This window comes from Phyllopteryx taeniolatus, chromosome 8 (assembly GCF_024500385.1).
Source record: "Phyllopteryx taeniolatus isolate TA_2022b chromosome 8, UOR_Ptae_1.2, whole genome shotgun sequence".
Classification (NCBI taxonomy): Eukaryota; Metazoa; Chordata; class Actinopteri; order Syngnathiformes; family Syngnathidae; genus Phyllopteryx; species Phyllopteryx taeniolatus.
Window position 1 is genome coordinate 1,572,200 of NC_084509.1, and position 22,587 is coordinate 1,594,786.

Below are 22,587 nucleotides of genomic sequence, written 5' to 3' on the forward strand. Positions count from 1 at the left end.
TCCTTGATCTTGCCTACTTGGCCATCACATGTAAAGCAGGAGCATTCTCAAACCTCATCTGATATAACTTTTTATTCAACTGTTTCCCCCCCGCCCCTAAAATTGGTCAATTTATGTATATTCATTGGTTTATTGTAAAGAAATCAATATTTTCATTTTAACAATGTATTTTCATAAATTGCTTGATTATGATTAAAATTCTTAAATAATAATCAAATCCATTTACAATATCCATTTACAAAAGTTGAGCTTTTTGGAAGCTGTGTATCTCGTTACATCTGGCAAAAATGTCGCACAGTATTTCAGAAAAACATACCAACAGTCAAATGTGGTGTGATGGTCTTGGGCTGCTTAGCTCCTTCAGGACCTGGACAGCTTGAATAATGGAACCATGAATTCTGCTCTTATAACAGAAAATCCTGAAGGAGAATGTTCAGCCAGTTTGTGATCACAAGCTGAAGCGCACTTGGATTTTGCAGCAGGATAACGATCCAAAACACACCAGCAAGTCAACTTTTGAATGGGCTTAAAAAACAAAATTAAGGTTTTGGAGTGGACTAGTTAAAATCCAGAGTTGAATCAGATTGAAATGTAGTGGCATAACTTTAATGCTAAAATGCATGATCCATGAAGTTGAGTCACCTTAAACGATGCTCCCTTCAAAAAGTTTCTTTATACAGTGGTTAATTGTATTTTACATTAGTTGAGTGTCAAAATGTTACTTAATACATTTCCTGTTAACATATTCACACTATACAGATTAGCTCTATTTCCATTTGTCCTATGTGACTATGTGTCCAAACAAAACTGATGTCAATGTCGGAATGGATTGTGTTTGGCTTCATTCCTTCTGCTAACAATCATTCTCTCTCATCTTTTCGTCTTTGGAACCTTCTCTTACCGGTGAGACGAGTGCGGACGTCCTGTCCAGCTAAGAAGTAAAGGATAGGATCCATGCAACTGTTGGCACTAACAAATGGACGGGTCACCTTGTAGGCAATACTGGATGCCTCAACCAAGTTACAGTTGACCTGCAAAAAAAACAAAACAATTTCACTATTAAACTTGAACATTTGATAAAATGTTGGAGAAGTGCGTGTTGTCCTCACCTGTGCAGGATTGACCTGTCTCAGGTATCTGAAACAATAATACAGACTCCTGGTGAGGTGGAACGGGAGGAAACAAAGTATGAACGTTGCCAGCACGATGATGATCATCTTCACTGATTTCTGCTTGGTGCGGAGTGCTCCTTGGCCCCCTCCCTCACCGCCCCATCCAGGTTCCAGAAGTTTCCGCACCATTAGGCCATAGCACACCATCAGCACCATGAAGGGCAGGGCAAACATGAACACCGACACGGCTGAGCTGTACACCAGAAAGTCGTCAAAGAACTCTGGGCTGGTTGTGTCGTAACAAATCCTATCTGTGGCCACATCCCTGACCAAGGACATAGAAGATTACATGATTATCATTGTGCTATATATGACAAATGTGGAGAGAATGAGATTGGATTGTCCTGACCTTATTCTTGAGAAGTAAAGAATAGGTGCCTGACAGAATAACACACAGGCCCAAACTGCCACAGAGACCAGTTTGGCCCGACGAGCACTGATCCACTTCAAAGAGCGGACTGGGTAGCAGATACCAACAAAACGATGCAGGCTGATACAGCACAGGAATAGAATAGAACCTGGAAAAAGCATTCAAATTGTCACAGTTACACTGGACAGTACACTCACCAACCACTCAATTAAATACACCGATATAAACATGGGGTGTCCAATATAGGGGCTGTATTAAAACTAATTATGTAGTTATGCATGTTCATAGACCAGTACAATGTTAACCTCTAGTGACAAAACAACCAGGTTTAAAAAGAATCAGGTCACCTCAAACGAAACTACCTAAATAAAACAAACAAATTTCAAGAGCGGTAACATTTTGGCGACATTAACCAACACAGAAAATGATCTTGTGAATCTCTTGTTCGTATGTCCCTGTCTGTATCATACTGCCCCCAGGTGGCCAAGGCGCCCAAACCAGAAGGAGCAGCACAATCTCACTTGAAATTAAATGTTGCGAAAACGGTTGAAATTCTTTACATTCTATTTTATTAGTTCATTACATTTTGTTTTTATTTAGTACAATTTTATAGAGTACTATTTCCATCACCTTTTTCCCCGAAATAATTACGATATATATATATATATATATATATATATATATTTTTTTTTTAACGCTGGAACGGATTCATTGCATTTCCATTTATTTCATCGGTGAACAATAAAGTGAGTATAAGTGTTCGGAAGGAATGAAACTCCTATCTAAGTATTATCTAAGAACCGCACCATATAAGTTGGTATAAAACAGGAAGCGTATGAGCTTGCAGAGAGGTTCACCGAAGGGCCAGTCATTTTTATCTGCGTAGTAGTAGATGAGGAAGGGAAGTGTGAGGATGTAGAACGTGTCACACATTGTCAGGTTGATCATGTAGATAGTGGAGGGATTCCAGCGTTTTGTGCAGAACACAATCGTGTATAGCGCCGTGGAATTCAGTGCCAGGCCGAACACGAGCACCAGGGAGTAGCTGACGGGAAGTAGAATGTATTTAAAATCTTCTTGAAAATGACAGTAGAAGTTGCTGCCGTTGCCTGGTTCGGTATTGTTCATGTTGACTGGTCCATCTATAAGAAAACAGACAACTTAAATCGTTACTAAAGAGGTTTTTAGAGAAAATATTAGGCGGCTATGTGTACAAGGCATGCATAGCTATTTTATCTCAACTCCAGCTGGAAAAAAAAAACAAAAAAACACTCACTGGTCACTGGTCACAACATAATAAATACAGGGGTGATTATTAGGGTTCCCAAACAGCAAATTAGGTAAGAGAAAAGAAAGATAACTGCGTCACGCTCTAGCCATACACTTATTCCATAAACAGCGCAGCATGGCTTGTGCTATGCATTTGGCAGGACAGTACATCCAACTTTCAATTGAACTCAGTTGAAAAGACATCAGGCGAATGTGTATCAGTGCAACATGAAAAAAACATTAAAAAAAGTGCAGAACAAAAGCAATTTCCAGAGGCCTTAAAACAGCATTTTTTGGCATACCGTTACACCCCTGGCAAGTAAACATTTATGTGGTTTCGCCATTATAACTGGTTGCCTGAGGGCAAACATAACAGTGTGACTCATGATGCGAACATTTGACACTCAACAACACTATCTACCTATCTAAACCGAAAAACGCATCTTGGACCTCTAGTAACTCATGCAGACACAGAATCTACTACAACTTCTTTTGAGCCCATTATGCATTCTAGTCCCATTCTCTTAAGTTTTACTCATGTAAAAACCTAAACCTTCTCGTGACATTCCTTTCATATTTATTCAAAACATCACCTCTTTGCACACCTTTTTGGTCTTGCCTCCTCTTCCTTAAACACAACAAATGGCAATTCCGTTTAAGAGGCAACATACCTGACAGATTCTCCTGCAGTTCTCTGAAAGTTCCAGGTTCTCTGTGTAGCTATTTTTTTTTTTTTTGCCAATGTATAGCAACATTGAGTTGGAGCCGATCGAGCTAGGACCTGCATGTGCAGAGACCCTCAGGCTGTTATTCACATGGAGGATGGCAACAGCAGGTCACTCTTATTTTGCTTTATTCAAGCCAAACAAAATGGTAACACAGAATACAAAATATTACTCTTATGTTAAAGCATAGGATGGAAAGACATAAAAAGGGATACACTTCATATTCAAGGGAACATTTCAACCATACAAGAATAATTGTGTAGATTTACATCTATGAGTTTCTTCATTGCACTTTTCTTACCTGACCACAGCTGAACGAATGCAAGTGAAATCATAAAAATGTACAGACAAAAACATAATTGCAGAACCCCAACCAATGACTCGCAGCCATTTCCCCAACAACACTGAAAAATTGTGCGTGATACTGAGAGAGGGAAGGTGAGAAAGTGCATTTCATATCTTACCTGCTTCTGAAACAATGTGTATTAATGATTAAAAGCCCCTTAACCTTGGCCATGGAGACATAAATTAACATAGATTTGCACTACTGTTTTTTTGAATGCATTTATGTGATCAGGGTTAGGTACATGCTGCTGCCTTGCATGTACAGTAGACAGTGTCACAGTATCCATCCACTGCCAGTCTCAAGTCCAGACAAAAAAAAGAAGAATATATATATATATATATATATATATATATATATATATATATATATATATATATATATATACACATACATATATATACCGAACCCCCTGATACGGGCTGTTCGGTCCCTGTACGACCGGAGTCAGAGTTTGGTCCGCATATCCGGCAGTAAGTCGGACTCGTTCCCGGTGAGGGTTGGACTCCGCCAAGGCTGCCCTTTGTCGCCGATTCTGTTCATAACTTTTATGGACAGAATTTCTAGGTGCAGCCGAGGCGTAGAGGGGGTCCGGTTTGGTGGCCTCAGTATTGCATCTCTGCTTTTTGCAGATGATGTGGTTCTGTTGGCTTCATCAAGCCGTGACCTCCAACTCTCATTGGAGCAGTTCGCAGTGTGAAGCGGCTGGGATGAGAATCAGCACTTCCAAATCTGAGACCATGGTCCTCAGTCGGGAAAGGGTGGCATGCCATCTCCAGGTCGGGGATGAGATCCTGCCCCAAGTGGAGGAATTCAAGTATCTTGGGGTCTTGTTCACGAGTGAGGGAAGAATGGAACGGGAGATCGACAGGCGGATCGGTGCAGCGTCTGCAGTGATGCGGACTTTGTATCGGTCCGTTGTGGTAAAGAAAGAGCTAAGCCGAAAGGCGAAGCTCTCAATTTACCGGTCGATCTTCGTTCCTACCCTCACCTATGGTCATGAGCTGTGGGTCGTGACCGAAAGAACAAGATCCCGGATACAAGCGGCCGAAATGAGTTTCCTCCGCAGGGTGTCCGGGCTCTCCCTTAGAGATAGGGTGAGAAGCTCGGTCATCCGGGAGGATCTCAGAGTAGAGCCGCTGCTCCTCCGCATTGAGAGGAGCCAGATGAGGTGGCTGGGGCATCTGATTCGGATGCCTCCCGGACGCCTCCCTGGTGAGGTGTTCCGGGCATGTCCCACCGGGAGGAGACCCCGGGGACGACCCAGGACACGCTGGAGAGACTACATCCTTCGGCTGGCCTGGGAACGCCTCGGGATCCCCCCGGAAGAGCTGGATGAAGTGGCTGGGGAGAGGGAAGTCTGGGCGTCCCTGCTGAAGCTACTGCCCCCGCGACCCGACCCGGATAAGCGGTAGAGAATGGATGGATGGATGGATGTCCAGAAAAGGGCCCTCTGACAGCTACTTCTGTTTGACCCAGTTTTGTATCCGCTTTGTCCATATTTGGCTAAGACCGCCCCCTTTCCTCTGATTGGTTGCCTCCGTGTAGAAGACCCACTTGTGAGAGCACAAGTGTTTGTTATGTTTACAGCGCTGGCGAGGGAGCAGAAAAGGAAGGCGGAGATCTACGCTAGTGACGTAAATAAGCTCGAGAAATCCGAATGACCTGATTTCAGGCCTCTCGGCAGAAAAACGTCTGGAGCTCAGCAATGCGTGGACAATTTTAATTCATGTTTTACACCACACAGACAATATTACATCCCAAATACCAGAAAAAGTTGGTTTGGCAAAATATGTCCCCTTTCAACGGAATAAATAGATGCATGCGGTCACTACAGTGGACAGCTACTTATAGGAATCTCATTAGTCATGCATCAGAGGGTTAAGGTCCACGTACTGTAGTACTTTGTCCTCACAAGTACAACAATTCTACACCCTATAGAAGAATGACTGGGGAGCATTAGTAGCACGACTACAATAGATTTTACGTTTTTTTTTCTTTAGTAGTGTCACTTTTGGCCTACTAGCATGCAATTAAATCATACTTGTAAACTACTGTGTTGCACTAGTAACACTAGTAGGCATGTGCCACACACGACACACCAGTGTGCTGTTGGACCCAACGAGTAGAATCAATATGCCCAATAGTAGTTTTGCCTCAACAGTAACATGCTGTTGTCCTGGCTAGTTACTAGTGAGGACAAAGTGCATATTACTGCACGGCTATCGCGCAAGCATATCGCTCCAACTAGCACTAGATGTTTACTAATTTTTTTAAATCACAAGTAGCATGCAGTTGTCAACTAGGGACATTTTGACTTACTAGTAACATAAAGTAATTGTCTTCCTAGTAAAGAAAAACTCCATAGGGCATACTAGTATAGTTTTGAATAAATGTTCAAACAGTGCTACTAGTGAAGCGCCAGATGGTAAATTGTTTTTATTATGTCACCAGGGGCAGGTAGTTGTCAACTAGTGCATAGTTTGCGTGTTAAGTCATGTCAAAGAAGATTTTCAGTGACGAGTTTTCTGAATCTGAGTTTTCCTTCACTAATAATAACATTTAGCTGTCCTACTAGTAGTCCTACTGGTGAGGACAAAGTGCGTACTAGTACATGGTACACAGTCTTTGAGCTGGATATCAAGGTTATCGAATAAATGCTCAAACTACGTACTACAAGTGACGCACTAGATATTAACTAGTATATTTCTTTTGTCCTACTAGTATGCCAAAGTTACCCTACTAAGGACAAAGACCATACGAGTACATTGATCTTAAGACGGATACTGTCAAGGATATCAAATAAATTCTCTCTTATATATATATATATGCAAATTATACATTTTATATATATTATTTTAGCAGTCTGAATGCGTCAAACCAATGCAAACGTGCAACCTGAAAAGTGCCTCATCGATGTTTCTGCGCTCGACTGCGGTGCCTTGTTGCCATGCAGCCGAGCCTCTGCGGCACAGTCAAGCTAGCTGTCACGAGCAGGATGTCCTCCTTGACGACGAGAATGCACAAATAACCTCACTGAACACTGTGAAATGTTACCTACGTGTTGTGGAGACATAAGGTGAAAGGCAGGAAATTAGTAGTCAGGAAAAAAGGTTTCTCTTTTGCACCTGTTATTCCCCTTTACCGACACCGGATGCTGTACCATGCGTCGCCACTCGGGGGACCCATTGCTCTTGGCATCCGATGGGGTTCCCCGTTATTATCAACCTTTCCTCCCCTCTGCTTTTCCGCCCCCCTCCCCAGCTCAGATCAGCTCAGTACACTACTGTACTCTCTCCAGTCATCCAGCAGTGGCAGCAAGCAACACAAAAGTGCTTACACACTCTCCTCGCAGCTTCACTTTCTGCTTCGTATAAAACAGCCCGTTTGCCATCAATCATGGCCGCCGGAGTACAAATCTAACTCCCCGTCTTTCCTCCCTGTCGCTTGGACTACTGTCATTTTATTATTTAAATTTTTTTATGCTCGTTGCAGGAAGAAATATCATCCGATTTGTTTTTTTTTTGGATTACAATACATTTCACAGGGGAAATACCATTCATGTCAATACTCCAAAATGCAGCCGCCGCCGAGGAAGGTGAGTGATTTCCACTGCCCGTCCGTTATTGATGCTTTTCTTCTTGTTTTATTTTTTTACATTTTTTTTTTTAGCCTGACTGAGACAATGACGAATGGGAAACAATGTACAGTAGTAACATGATTAATAGTCCAGATAACCGCACACAAAGCGTCTTGTTCGAAAAGGCAGACACAACACAGAAAGGGCAATTTTTGCTTGCTTTTACCAGCGGCGTGTTATCGCTCTTAATATTAACCATAATGACATGATGTTGATGATGGTGACATCTGTCCAGCCGTCAAGATGACAAAACGCTACGTTGGCTCACACATCGCCTTTATACACAACAACAAGCCACGCTACTATACACACACATGTGACACATTGTTCCTACGCCCCCCTCACACGCAATGTGACAATATCAAATATCATGAATAGCCTTCATATGAATGCCCCTTTTTTTTCGTGGCGTTAGCAAGCACATATGCTAGCTAGCTATGTTGCCATCTGTGTGTTATGTGCCCAGCTACTGTATACTGGAAAGCACTGGCTCAATATGCTTGTGTGAGATTATGATGCTTGTTGTCTTGAGGGGAAGACCTTCAGTCTGTCCAGGGTCACACACACGCACTACACTACTGTATTGATTCAGAAAGGGCTTCTGAGAACACTGCTAAGTCCCTTTTATGATTGGTAGTGTGTGTGTGTTGTCCTGAAATAGCTGCATGAGAGGCAATTACCTTGGTGTGAACCAGTGCACAGTTTCCTCTTAATTACCACATATTCCCCATGTGCCACTTGTGCTGTGGCTTCCAATCTTCCCTGAACGTGTCATGTCACGTCTGTGAAACACATCACCATGGAGGCTGATGATCACAATACCTGATCACAATATCGATTGCCCGCTTCGTTTTTCATGTAGTCATAACTTTTGTCATATGTGTGGAAATGATTTGGTTGAAGGATAATATTTTGTCGACTATGGCATAACCTGTGAATGTGGCTGACATATTCATTACACCCCTGCATCAGTCTGTTGGAAACTACTACAGTACTTTGGCTCCCAGTAGGATCCACGAAGCTGCTTAAGTGTCTTGTTGATGTCTCAGCACATATGTTTACACAGTAAGAATGCATCATTTACATATTTTGATCAAAGATGATTGCTTGTGCCCTGCGGAATGCTGGTGACCAGTCCAGGATGTACAAGGCCTCATCATAGGCGCCATTTCACCCGTATAGAAGCGGTGTAGAAAATGGATAGATGGACAACTAATAGTTAATTAGGCATGAGACATATCGTATATAAAAAATATACACTTCTCTAATACTGCTTATCCTATTCAGGGTTGCTATCCCAACTGACAGTCAATCACAGGTCACACATATAGTGGGAAAAGAATATGTGTCATTTTATGTAACACTTCTTCACTTGGAAGAAAATCTCATGAGACATGGAATATAGCCGTATGTCAACATGTGTTACTGTAATAAGGGCTATATGTGAGATGACTGTGAGTTTCGAATTGGTCTTCATGCTTTGCATCCTGTTTCAGATCCGTATGTATGTATGTATGAATATATGTAAAAACTGTATGTCACAGCCTAGCTTTCAATTGAAAGGGTCAGCCATGGCAAACAAGTCCTAGGTGAGGGACCAGACAAAGCACAGCTCCAAAAACCCCTATGATGACAAAGAATTCAGGAAGACGTTTTCCCTTGCCCGGACGCGGGTCACCGGGGCCCCCCTCTGGAGCCAGGCCTGGAGGTGGGGCTCGAAGGCGACCGCCTGGTGGCCGGGCCTGCACCCATTGGGCCCGGCCGAAAGGCGAAGCTCTCGATTTACCGATTCTATGTGAAGACACTGACCATGTTAATAATTTCTCCAAATAATTATCAGCAATGACTTTACTAGGTAAGAAACAGATATCAATATACAACCCTTTATTTCTATAAATCTAAGTACACTTTATTTCTATATATCTGCACACATTAAATTTTCAAATGATCACTTTTACAACATTCCTTGGAAATTACACTCAGTAGGAAAGCACTGGCGAGCTATTTTTAGAACAGTCCCATAGCCTACTCATGTGGTACTTGGGGGCGACCTGATGCCAGCGGACTCCATGTTAACAACTCCTGCCCAAGTGTCAGCATTGACAGTTGTTATCAAAGTTGATTTAAATTAAAGCGTTTTGTAATGATAGTTCACTTCTTCTTGCAGTTGTATGACAGTTAAGAATTGCTTTTGTCAATTAAGTAAAAATGTAGTGTTTTATTTTTTTATGGCTTAACAACTGCAATGTTTTAACTTCTAAATTGTATGACAGTTAAGCGTTTTTCCTGCGGTTGAAAACATTGCCTTGCCCTCTACAGTTGATAAAGGTCTTATGACAGAAGGACAGTTTGAAAATAAAAGATTCTTTCCATTTTCATGATTTAATTTGGCGATAATTGTGTCTAATTCAAAGAAGCAAGGGGTCGACCAGCATCACGGAATGGATTGTGTTTGACCTGAGAGGTTCCACTCGTTCAATACCAGTAGCACTCCAGTTGCACTTTTCCTGTTGCATGACATTCGAGACGTTGCTCTTTTTCAGAATCAAAATCAGAATCATCTTTATTTGCCAAGTATGTCCAAAAAACAAGGAATTTGTCTCCGGTAGTTGGAGCCGCTCTAGTACGACAACAGACAGTCAATTGACAGAGAACACTTTTGAGACATAAAGACATTGACAAAAAAAAAAAAAACAGTCACTGAGCAGTAAAGGGTTGCTAGTTATCTGGTAATCTGGTAATGCCGGTAAAAAAAACAGTCTCTTTTACCTACTGCTTAAAGTTGTACTCAGTTATTTCAACTTTCATCTTGCTCATCTCTTATTTGCTGCAATATTCTATCTGTCTGTTTGTCTGTGTCGCTCTCTCTCCTTCACTCCCACCCTCCCCCCTACCTCCCTCCCTCCCCCCCTTATTGTCACTTGCTCACCTGCCATCTTCTTCCCAACTAAGCTTTTATGACCAGTCCACCTTCAGCCGCTCTTCCCCACTCTGTCTCTGCCACCTCTCGCCCTTCCTCTTCTCCATTGCTTCCTGTGCTTTACAATGAATGATAGAGGGAGAAATCAAAAAGTAATGAACCTCGCCCTCCTTATCATAAGACACAGTAGATGAGAGACAGTCTCTGCAGTGTGTGTGTGTGTGTGTGTGTGTTTGTGTGTGTGAGAGAAATAGATAGAAAGAGAGAGAGAGAGAGTGCACATGCCAGTGTATTTGCGTGTTTGCTTGTTTTGTCCAGAAGAGTCAGGATTGTGCCTGCTGTTAATGCAGTGAATAGCTAGTGGAATTCACCAGACAATACACAATGACCTTCACGGTGACTCCCTGGGCATTGACAAGTGTGTGTGTGTGTGTGTGTGTATGTGTATACATATATTTTTTAGCTCAGCATCTGCTGCATACAAACAATTCCCTCCAGTGTCTCAAAAACTTTGAAAATAACTGATTGTTAAAGGTAGAGTTTGCAGGTTTCAAACTGCTTGCAAGATTTGAATGTAGCCTCCCTTCACTCCCCCCGTACCCCCCAACTCGCATCGCTGACCATAGCATGGTCCCTCACTAACCCGAACGTGCATGATATGTGCTTTGTACAAAAGTTTATGCTTGTTTTGTCACGAGAGCTGTCCAATATCTTCCGGCCAAATAAAAAAAGTGCGTGCGTCTGCTGTCTGTGAATGGACTAGGCGTGTGGCTTTAGTCCCAGGCATTTGCACTTGTCAATGGGAGCCCTAATAATAACACCATTGGATTACATAATTGCCCTAGCATTTGATTGTTAGGTTAATGATGCATAACTAGTTCTGAACAGAAGTCAAGGAAAAAAATATGGCATGCTTTCTCTTTCGCTTGACGTAGACGGCCGGATCGGACCCTTGGGTCTTGACTTCGACAGCGGTGGTCTAAAGAATAACATGACATCAGCTATGGGAAGTTGAGCTACACCCACATCGATCTCTGGTATGGCACAACTCCTCCAGGCAGCATTAATCTCTTCAATACGCCACTGGAAACATGGAAGCAGGAGTTCAGAACATTGAGAGGGAGATTATATATTTAAAAAAATATAGCTGCTGAAACAACATAGCCCTAGGATTGGCTTGGCGCCCAGTTTAGGGTGTACCCCGCCTCTCGCCCAAAGATAGCTGGGTTCGGCTCCAGCACGCCCGTGACCCTGGTGAGGATAAGCGGTACAGAAAATGGATGGATGGATGAAACAGCATAGTCAAATGGAGGACGATTTACAAAAACCAAATCTTAATTTTAAACCCAGATTTCCACACTGCAAATGATATGTGGCCTTGTATTACATTCTTGACATTTTTGCAACTGATTGACGTGGTAACCAGAAGGCAATGGTAGTGTAGCAGTGTCATGTGCAAGCATATGAAATGAACTGCCTTGTTCATGTGCATTTTTGTTCCCCCCAGGTTAAAGTGACACAGGAGCTGAAGAACACGCACACAGACCAGTTGACAAGACTGCACTTTAAAAATCAGACTGAATGTGACCTGCTGGAAGACATGAGGTATGAACAGTCTTCTCATCCATTCCCAAGTGTAGAAAAACTGCCAGATGATTTAATCTCATCGTCATGTCTGCCATCATCAGCCTTGAGAATGTTTTTTTTTTGGTTATAAAGGACAAAGGGTCAGGAAAATGAAGGAATTTCCTGCTGCCCTCTTCCTGTTCTCTGAATGCCTTTCTTCTTTTTTTTCATTCAGTCCCTCGTGTCATCCACCCCCTTGTCTTTCGTTTCATTTTGTCACAATTGCTCTGACAATCTTCTCTGGACTGTGTTATTTATTTTTTTGTTGGTTATTTGACAACGGGGATGAAGCTTCTTTTCCTTCACACGCTCTTATTTTGTCTTTGGATGAAATATCGATAATTTATGACACCCCAATCTAATCATCTCCTGCTCTTCTCTCTCTTGCCTGCATTTCTTTTCTTTTGCTCACTTTCTCACATTGTTTCACTCACACTAAAGATAGACACACATGGAATGTGTAAATGTGTTATGCAGCATATTTGGGTGCCAGTAAAAACATCATGGTTGTAAACATAAAAACAAAGATGCTCTGTCTGAATTAGCCCTAACGATATCCATTTCCCAACGACAATGAAAAAGAAGAATATCGTCAAGGGTAGTAAAATTTGTCTGAAAATCGCCACTTCTGTGTGACAACACAAAAGCTTGTCATGTTATTCTCGTTAATTAGCCGCCTAATACGAATAACAACACAAAATGCTGGAAATCCACCATTGTCCTTGTTTACTCTGCTGCATTTTTCTTCTTTGTTAATTAGCGGGTTACAATGTGTCACACGGCTCTGTTGTTACATTATTTACATACTGGACGGAGCTATTGCTTCCATGGCCCATGATAGAAACAATCCAGACTAGGTTAATCCAAACTGCATCATAGCAAGCTAAATTGAACAGGTCTAGTACCAGTACTACAACAGTACACTGAACTGACACCCTGACATAAGAATAGAGTACAGTGGAACATTTGAGGTTGAACACAATCTGTTTTGGCACATTGTTTGTTTGTTTGGATTTTGAAAAGCCCTGCGACTGGCTTGCAACCAGGACAAGGTGCAAGCCCGCCTCTTCCCCAAAGTCAGCTGGGAAAGGCTCCAACTCACCGGCAACCCTAATGAGGACAAGCGGTATCGAAAATAGATAGCTGGATGGATGGATTTTGAAACAGTTTTTCCCCAGTGGAAATAATAGAAATATTATCGTCCAGGATTAAAACTATTTAGTGGACAGGCATTTTTGAAATAACATTTTAACATTAAAATAAGTTAACTACTTTTAATATTTCAACAAGTAAAAATCTCATTTGTAAATTTAAAGATAAATGACAAAGGAGCAATGTGAATATTCTCAAGAAGAAAATGTACTTACTACATATACGTTAGAATATTTTGGGAAAAATTTACATATCTCATATTGGGTGGCATTTAAATTGTGGTGTCCACTAAGGCCGCACTCACATTAAACAATCCATACCTTGCTTAAGTGCATTTAATACCCAATGTCTAGATTGTTGCACTTGTGTGAGTGCTTCTATGCGGGCTAAAGCTGATTAATCAAACATTCTTACAAACATTATAATAACAATAATTTATTTTTGCTGAATACAATAATGTACCCGATATATATTTTTTTCAGAGAAATGAAAAATAAAGTGACCATTACAGTGCTCTTTTCAGTTTCCCCTTTTGAAAATCATTGGATTTTTCTTTTTACATCAGTGGTTCTCAACCCCTATGGGTCAAGGCGCCTGTTTTACAGAAGAAAAATTTCACGGTAAACCAGCAAACAAAAATGTCACACAAATTAGGAATAGTAAAATAATAATCTCATCTTGTGTCACAAACTGACAGTGTGAAATCTGGTCCTGTTTAATTGAACACAAAGCTGAATTCGTAGGAAGCCATGACTTATTCTGTTTTGTCAATAGCAACGGGTGTATACACAGGCTTATTCAAACTTCTGCCATCTAATGGAAAAGCATCTATTTGTTCCTCCCGTCACCATAACTCGCTGCCATTGATGGATGAAAAAAGATATATTTGTAATTAATACATAAGTTTAGGACAAATAAAGAGAAATTGGATCATTTCTCCTGGGAGCCCTGATGATCTTTCACAGCACTCCTCTTGTGTGCCACAGTCCATGGCCTGGAATCGCGGCTTTACACCAATGTCGAGGAGGCAAGATTTTGATCCATTTCTTGCAGGGTCAAGCAGCTACATTTTAGAGCAGCGATAAGTGTCCCTGTGAATTGTACATTTGCGAATAGGAATTTAATCCTTTTTAAGAACAGTTTTTTCCCCTTCTTCATTAAAATGTCACCCCACTCAGAAATTTCTGCCCATTATTTGCTATTGTGCTCAATGTCAAAGAAAGTACAGCATGAAATGAATCATGAAGCCACATTTGTAGCGTGACAACTTAGAATGACTCCCCGACCCTGCAGCAGGCTTACAGTATACTGTAAATGCCACTGGGAAGTCGCACTAAGTTTTCAGGTGGGCAAAAATGACAATTTTCGCTCAGTGGTACAGTACACAAAATGGATACATGGGCTTCCTAGCTTTCTGACAAGGAAAATGATAGTAATAGTAATATCCATGCCAGTACAATAACTGTTCTTGCAGTCACTGAGGTATGGATGTGAATTTCCAATCCTACAAAATAGCAAAATGAGCTTTGATATCGTTGGTGAAAAGGTAACAATTCTGTTGTCTTGAATTGTCAAAACAAAAGCATCACGGTGATGCAATGATTGGGGAGACTTGATTTCATTTGGAAGGCGGAGAAACAAGCCCTACAGCTACAGTATGAGCATCTGCTGTTTTTCTCTCAGCAAGTGACTATCGCTCCACTTTCATGTCGCGCTCCATCTTATTTTGAATGTTTAGATTTGTTCGCCATGCGCACTTTAATTTAACTACTGCGGGCCTGATTTACTAAGGTTTTGCACGTGCAAAAACATGCACAATATGAATCTCCAGTAACCTGGACAAATTATACAGTCAGAAGGAGTGCGAGCACACTTCCGGTGTGCTTAAATGCCGCTATGTTGTGGATTAATGTTGTTATTTTATGGATTATTATGATTGTTGTGACCTGTCTTGCCCATCGTAGTATTAGCACTGGTAAAATTGAGTATAAACCTCGTAGACATTCAGTGCTATTTAATAGTAATATTAATATTGTTTTTTTATTTTTAAGTATCAGCACTAGTAAAGTTGAAGATAAACTTTGTAGACATTCAGCGCTATTTAAAAATAATATTAATATTACATTTTTTGTTTTGTTTTTGTTACCTTTTTGCATTTTTATTTTTGCAGCTTTTGCTCTGGAGTGCACCCTGCTGCATACAGTGAAACTTTCTATTTAAACACCTTGGTAAACTTCAACTTTACAAATGCTATGTCAGCTCTGTAAAGATGATGACGCCTGGCGATTAGAAGAAATTTGCCATAAGGGAGGGGATAAATGTGCTATAATAGTTCAACAACATGGTGTTTAATTTCTGCTGCTGGGGTACTCGCCTACTGAGAAATACTAAAGGTTCAGTAAGAGCAGTGCCTAGGACCCTATGTAACTGCAGTGACGTCTTCAAACAGCCAAGCATCCATCCATCCATCCATCTGAGCTGCTTATCCTCACAAGGGTCACGGGAGTGCAGGAGCCTATCCCAGCTATCATCGGGCAGGAGGCGGGGTACACCCTGAACTGGTTGCCAGCCAATCGCAGGGCACACATAAACAAACAACCATTCGCGCTCACATTCACACCTAAGGGCAAGTTAGAGACTTCAATTAACCGACCATGCATGTTTTTGGGATCTGGGAGTGCCCGGAGAAAACCCACGCAGGCACGGGGAGAACATGCAAAGTCCACACAGGCGGGGCCGGGATTTGAACCCCAGTCCTCAGAACTGTGAGGCAGACGCTCTAACCAGTCGGTCACCGTACCGCTACAGCCAAGCAGTCTGAATTAATTTCATATATCCATGAAAGACCTACCTGGTTGGAGCTGACCTTCAAACATCACACCAGTGAAACGTAATCAAACACATGCATGCCGTAAAGCCTACGATGGATTTTGACTCTCAAATCCAAAAAGCTGCTCTGAGGTTATTTACCCTAATTAATCCAAAGGCTGGATTTAATCATCATAGACTCACAGAACACACACACACACACGCATACACACCCACACGTATACACACACACACACGCACGTCATGAAGGTGAAGTGAAAGAAAAAAACGGAAAGACAGACAGATCGATTGAAAGATATCTGGAATGAAAGGCTGTTTAATCCTGTGGGAGACAGTGCATTTTAGGTGGAGGAGTCTTAAGAGGGGGATAAAAGAAAGAGAGAAAAAGAGAGAGCGAGCATGACGACGGGTTTGTGGACAAGGCAGTCAACTTGGTGTCCTCAATCCAACTCCTAAATCCTCTATACTCTTATATCTGCCTTAGTACACACACACACACACACACACACACACACACGCACACACACACACACATTACTGATCACTGAAATTCACATTAAAAGGAAAAGATGTTCAAGCAGATGGATTAAAATTTACCAGTAAAATGTAAAATTACTGGTACATTACAAATTCCAAAACACTTGGGACAAACTGGGAAACAAAATATGTTTCTGTTAGTTTTGGACATACTGTATGCAACTAACTTTGTTGTCGAATTTCACCATTGATGGGTGGGCATGCACTCCAGAAACACAACTATTAGTACAGAAGCAATTCAAAAATAAAAAAATTCCTTCTTACATATTAGGGCTGCGCGATATTGGAAAAAAATTATGTTACAATTTTTTTAAACCTGTGGTATGTATTGCAGTGTTAAATAATACAGGCTCAGCATTGGGAAAGTTCAATTTCTAAGCTAATTCAAAGTTCAGTTCATCGTTCCAAAAATGAAATAGTTCAGTTCATAGTTCAGAATTCAAAATTTTGAACTGGCATTTCATTTCACCACGGTTGCCACCCTTTCAGTCCAAACTAGTAGCCAGCTGCAGCTTTCAGACGTTTTTATATCGAGAGGCCTGAAATCAGGTCGTTTGAATTTGTCAAGCTTATCTTTGTCACAAGCGAAGATTTCCGTCTACCTCTCCACTCCCAAGTCAGCGCTGTCAACATACAAACACGCATGCTCTCACAAGTGGGTCTTCTACACGGAGGCAGCAATCAGAGAAAAGGTGGCGGTCTCAGCCAAATATGGACAAAGTGGATACAAAACTTGGTCAAACAGAAGTAGCTGTCAGAGGAGCCTTTTCTGGACACTCATATGACAAAACCAAGGTGTTTTTTTTCTTTTTTTAAATGAAATTGACACTTTTATACTAAGTCCATGTTAGAGAATCACTCCATGGAAGTCTAAATAGCCAAAATACGGGACCTTTAACTGAAGCATTCTGATACAAATAATAACTGTTCTACTAATACATTTTTTAAATTATGTACTGTATTAGAACAGAATCCCTGAACACACCTTACACACTCACGCAGCTGCAGCATGCCTGCCTAATTTTATTCTGAAGAGAGAAATAGGAAATGCAGCAAGTGTACGATCTTTTAATCTTTTGCGCATTTCCAAACAGGTCCCTCTGCTGGTCACTTTTAATATTACAGTTGATTCACTGTATATTACAGTACGCCAACATCGTAGCAGACCCTGCGATGTGACTATTGCGCACACCTACATCGTGATGACGATGCTCAAACAAAATATCATGCAGCCCTATTATATACACTTTCATCCATCCATCCATTATCTGAGCCACTTATCTTCACAAGGGTCGCGGGAACGCTGGAGCCTATCCCAGCTATCATCGGGCAGGAGGCGGGGTACACCCTGAACTGGTTGCCAGCCAATCGCAGGGCACACATAAACAAACAACCATTCGCACTCACATTCACACCTTGGGGCCATTTAGAGACTTCAATTAACCTACCATGCACGTTTTTGGGATGTGGGAGGAAACCGGTGTGCCCAGAGAAAACCCACGCAGGCACGGGTAGAACATGCAAACTCCACACAGGCGGGGCCGGGGATTGAAATCCGGTCCTCAGAACTGTGAGGCAGACGCTCTAACCAGTCGTCCACCATGCCAATACACTTTCATACTTTGAGCAATTTTAAATTTTATCTCGAATGCAATACAATATATGTTGGAATGTATGGCCTAGCTATGATCTCTTGGTTTGAATCTCAACTCTGACCCAAGTTGAAATATTTTGCGTGTTTGCATAGGTTTTCTCCAGGTACTCTGGCTTCCTCCCACATTACAAAAACAAGCATCATAGCTTAATTGAATATGCTAAATTTCCCATCAGTGTGTTTGTGTGTGTGTGTGTGTGTATTTATGTGCGTGCACATGAGTGTGTTTCTGTGCATGTGTACGAATAGTTTTTCAGTTTTTCTGTGCCTTCCAGTCCAGAGTGTACCCTGCCTCTCACCCAAAGTCAGCTAGTAAATGGCTAGAAGAATGAAAAATAAAGTACATGGTTTGAAATACATACACTTTGTATGTTATGGTTACTATTTTAATGACTATGTTGACCAACGTGTGCTGATTTTTTAATTTTGTTTATTTACAGGAGCTACAGTCTGAAGAAGGGACAACTTGAGAGGGATTATGCACAGGTATGTTTTTTGTTTTACTGCACGGAAGGAATCTAAATCAAATTTGTCAGGGAAAATCTCAAGGTTATTGATGGAGGGGAAACACGTACTGTAAAAGGCTGTTATCTCAGCCCCCAGACCAACTAAAAAAGTGTAAAAAAAAATAAATAAAAATGCCTGCGCAAACGTCAACAAATAATCTGAGACTTTAGTTCAGACAGAGACAAAGGATTAACTGTGTGTGTTCCTTTGACTTTTTTGTGGATCTCTTTGCAACTTAAAAAAGATGGACTGTCGTCATGGATGACATCATACAAGATGTTAGCGTATAGTATGAGAGCGTTTCATAGACGTGAATAATAGTCCAACATACTCTCTCACTGCCGGTGTTTGGCAGTTTATCACAACAGGACCACCAATGTGTTTACACAGTGTTATTTCATACATGTGGTCTTGTAGAAGGACATGCAACCAATGACAGCAGAGATTACACATTCATTTAAAGGGTGGCCTCAACTGAGATGCTAAAAATAGTACCTGTAGGCTGTACCTGCGACCATTCTACAGAGAGCCAAAATGGGAGAGCTAATATACTGTATCATCTAACTACTGTATATTGTTCACCACACAGCTAACTCACGGTTGCACTCTGCCTTTTACCTTAAATCAACGTACACATTCCCAGAATAGAACAAGCTATATAGAAAATGGATGTTTATTGTGCTCAGCACCTTTGGTTTCAGAACAGGGTCAGTGTGTCTACTCCTCTCGACCTCTTTGCCTTGATTTTTTTCTCACTCCTTTCTCCCTCGGCACTCTTTATAACCTTAGAAATAGTGGTTGCCTAGCAACAAGCCCCTAGGAGATTCACTGGATTGCCTCCTTAATTTTGTATGTGCCTGTTTGTGTGATAAACACAGCCACACACCCTGTCTTTTAAAGCAGGTAATGAATAGGAATTTTTATTTTTTTATTTTTTATTTTTTTAATGCTCACTTGCACCCAAATGTTTTTGTATATCAATTTACTGATGCCATGTTGCCCCTTTGCCTCTCATCACTGTCTGTACACGGTGTTCGGCTAGTTGGCCTACGCCTGTTAACACATACAAATTACACTCAACACAGACATAATTCATCCGATTAGCAGGCCTGTGAGACAGATGGAGTCAGAGAGATGGGAGAAAGTGAGAGGGAAAGGGGAGCTAGATTAATAGGGTGCAAGTCGTAAGGGACAAATAGGCACAATCAGTTTCACACAGAAAATTGACCTTGGATGGATGAGGCGAGGAACAAAGTTACATATAAATAAGGTCTCTCCGACTATGTGTGTGGGCACCATGTTGTTACCCACCTTACAGTATATACTGTAGTACCAGCAAGCGCCTTATGATCGCTTTCCGGAACTGTCATCTTAAACCTACTAATGTTTAGAAACAAAAACTTCAGTTCCCGTTAGGTGCATCATTCATTCATTCATCTTCCGTTCCACTTATCCTCACTAGGGTCACGGACGTGCTGGAGCCTATCCCAGCTATCTTCGGGCGAGAGGTGTGGTACACCCGATCTAGACGCCAGCCAATCGCAGGGCACATATAAACAAACAACCATTCACACTTACTTTCACACGTAAGGGCAATTTAGAATCTTCAATCAACCTACCATGCATGTTTTTGGGATGTGGGTGGAAACCGGAGTACCCGGAGAAAACCCACACAGGCACGGGGAGAACATGCAAACTCCACACAGGCGGGGGCGGGATTTGAACCCCGGTCCTCAGAACTGTGAGGCGGATGTGCTAACCAGTCGGTCACCGTGCCGCCTAGTTGCATCATGCTAATCCAAAATCCATTTATTTATTTAATCTATGGCTTTTCATACAGTTTTCTTGTGCTGTACATTGTTTGAATAAACTTTATTGACACATCATCACGGAAGTATGTCCAGTACGAGTCAATATCTCTATTTTAGTGCTGTCTGTCTTCTTTGTTGGTGAGCCAAAGAAAATTTTCCACCTCGATGGACCATAAAGAATTATTCTATTCTATTCTATTCTATTCTACAACAATCTAAAACAGGGCGGCACGGTGATCGACTGGTTAGCACATCTACCTCACAGTTCAGATAACCAGAGTTCAAACCCGGCCTCGCCTGTGTGGAGTTTGCATGTTCTCTCCGTGCCTGGGTGGGTTTTCTCCGGGTTCTCCGGCTTCCTCCCACATCCCAAAAACATGCACGGTAGGTTAATTGAAGACTCTAAATTGTCCATTGGTCTGAATGTGAGTCTGAATGGTTGTTTGTTTATACTGTATGTGTCCTGCGATTGGCTGGCGACCGGTTCAGGGTATACCCCGCCTTTCACCCAAAGATGGCTGGAATATGCTTCAGCACACCCGCGACCCTAGTGAGAATAAGCGGTGTGGAAAATTAATGGATGGAACAATCTAAAACAATTGAACCTGAGCAATATTTGACAGTGACTAGCTATTATTTATCATAAAGAAACAGCTTCACATTTTAAATATACGTAGTCTTTATGGGGTTTTCAGGAAACGATGCATCTGTATGCTTCGTCTGGGATAGGCGGAACAAACCATTTGGAGAAGAATCCACTCACAAAATGGCAAAAACTGGGTAAAGCCACCGTAGTTAACTGCCCGCCTATGAGGGAAATGGAGATGCTGGATAACAACACGGTGCCCATAAACCGTGTGATACTGATTTAACCAATGACAGAGCAGTGCTTGTGTGTGTGTGTGTGTGAGAGAGAGAGAGAGAGAGAGAGAGAGAGAGAGAGAGAGAGAGAGAGAGAGAGAGCGAGAGAGAGAGAGAGTTGTTTGTCCTGTATTGACCTCCCACAATCAACATTGCTGGCATAGTTTTAGGCTGGGGTCATTCTTCACTGTACTGCCCAAAAAGGCCAGCATGCTGTGTGGCTGTTACGTCGGTGGACTCACACGCTTGTTCCCTGATAGCCCGCCAGTCACCGTGTTTCTTCTCACATAAAAGGCAGATGGCTTTGGCACAGAGGAGTGCAGACAAGTAGAGAATGGAGAGGAAATCAAGTATATTGATTCAAGAGGATGTTGAGAAAGGTTGTACCATACAAACACGTGGTGTTTATTCCATACAGTGTGCTGCCCTGGCTGATTGTTCCATTACAAATTTACGTCATGCTTAAGGTCGTGTCTACTGGTGTTTCAGACCGGGTAATGGTGTCTGTATGAATGTTACATTTTTAACATACTGCTGTTGTCTTCTCCATGTACTTAAAGATGTGGTTTCTACTGGATCTGACTTGACAGTCATGGGTCATCAAGGTGAGCAGTAGTGAGCTCAGGACGCGGATAGTCTCGAAGTATATGTTTGAGGTGTTCTTCCCCACTCTCACATGCTGAGGTCTCTTTGTACGGAATATTAAGGCTTCTTTATACTCGCGCGGACGGCGATCGGGCTGACGTCACTGTGGCTATCCCGCACGCAGTTTGCCTTTATACTCGAATGCAACCCACGTGCGCTGGTTTGTAAGTGTGCTGCAGTTCTCCTCCAAGTCGGGGGTGTCGCTACGGCTGGTATTGGCTAGGACGCCAAAGGGTGGAGTTTCCTCTGCAATTTTTGCTGTGTGGGCGTCAAGCGACGCCAGAGGCCAATTTGTCGGTCACGTGATGCAATGCGGGACGTTGTCGGCCGTGCGACCGCGGGAGTATAAAGAGGCCTTTACAGTTAGTTAGTTGGTCAGGGGGTGCTGACACCCAAGGCGGGTAATTTGCACACTAGGTGCTGGAGTATGATCGTATGAAATGCTGATTTCAAGTCCACAAACAGCATTCGCATGTAAGTTTTATTCTGCTCCAGATGAGGCAGGCTCAGGTGGACGATGGATGAG

At 42.0% G+C, this 22,587-nt stretch overlaps 2 protein-coding genes across 6 annotated transcripts in view; one reads left to right on the forward strand and one right to left on the reverse strand.

The window, feature by feature from the left end:
- Positions 1 to 287: 287 nt before the first annotated feature.
- Positions 288 to 4,169, reverse strand: LOC133482337 (P2Y purinoceptor 2-like). Its single transcript, XM_061782372.1, has 6 exons — positions 3,483 to 4,169; positions 2,349 to 2,684; positions 1,522 to 1,690; positions 1,110 to 1,437; positions 902 to 1,031; positions 288 to 419 (listed from the first exon to the last, which is right to left on the reverse strand). The coding sequence occupies exons 2-6, from the start codon at positions 2,668 to 2,670 to the stop codon at positions 361 to 363; spliced, it is 1,008 nt and encodes a 335-aa protein (XP_061638356.1). The 5' UTR covers positions 2,671 to 2,684; positions 3,483 to 4,169; the 3' UTR covers positions 288 to 360.
- A 2,863-nt stretch (positions 4,170 to 7,032) lies between these two features.
- LOC133481868 (F-BAR and double SH3 domains protein 2-like) overlaps positions 7,033 to 22,587 on the forward strand; it is a 49,202-nt gene continuing 33,647 nt past the window's right edge. For 2 of the 5 annotated variants that reach the window (XM_061781104.1, XM_061781105.1), the window contains exons 1-3: positions 7,034 to 7,477; positions 11,947 to 12,044; positions 18,678 to 18,723. In XM_061781104.1, the coding sequence (XP_061637088.1) occupies positions 7,034 to 7,477; positions 11,947 to 12,044; positions 18,678 to 18,723 (588 nt within the window). Of the gene's footprint in view, positions 7,478 to 11,374; positions 11,477 to 11,946; positions 12,045 to 18,677; positions 18,724 to 22,587 lie in introns of all 5 variants that reach the window. The other 3 variants (XM_061781108.1, XM_061781103.1, XM_061781106.1) reach the window with 3 other exon arrangements.

Bases quoted from the DNA above. Each gene is read 5' to 3' on its own strand.
- LOC133482337 (XM_061782372.1), bottom strand. From the start codon at position 2,670: ATGAACAATACCGAACCAGGCAACGGCAGCAACTTCTACTGTCATTTT. The intron at 1,438-1,521 runs GTCAGGACAATC...GTCCTTGGTCAG, and splicing joins CTTTACTTCTCAAGAATAAG to GGATGTGGCCACAGATAGGA. The intron at 420-901 runs GTAAGAGAAGGT...ATTCTCCTTCAG, and splicing joins CGTCCGCACTCGTCTCACCG to GATTTTCTGTTATAAGAGCA.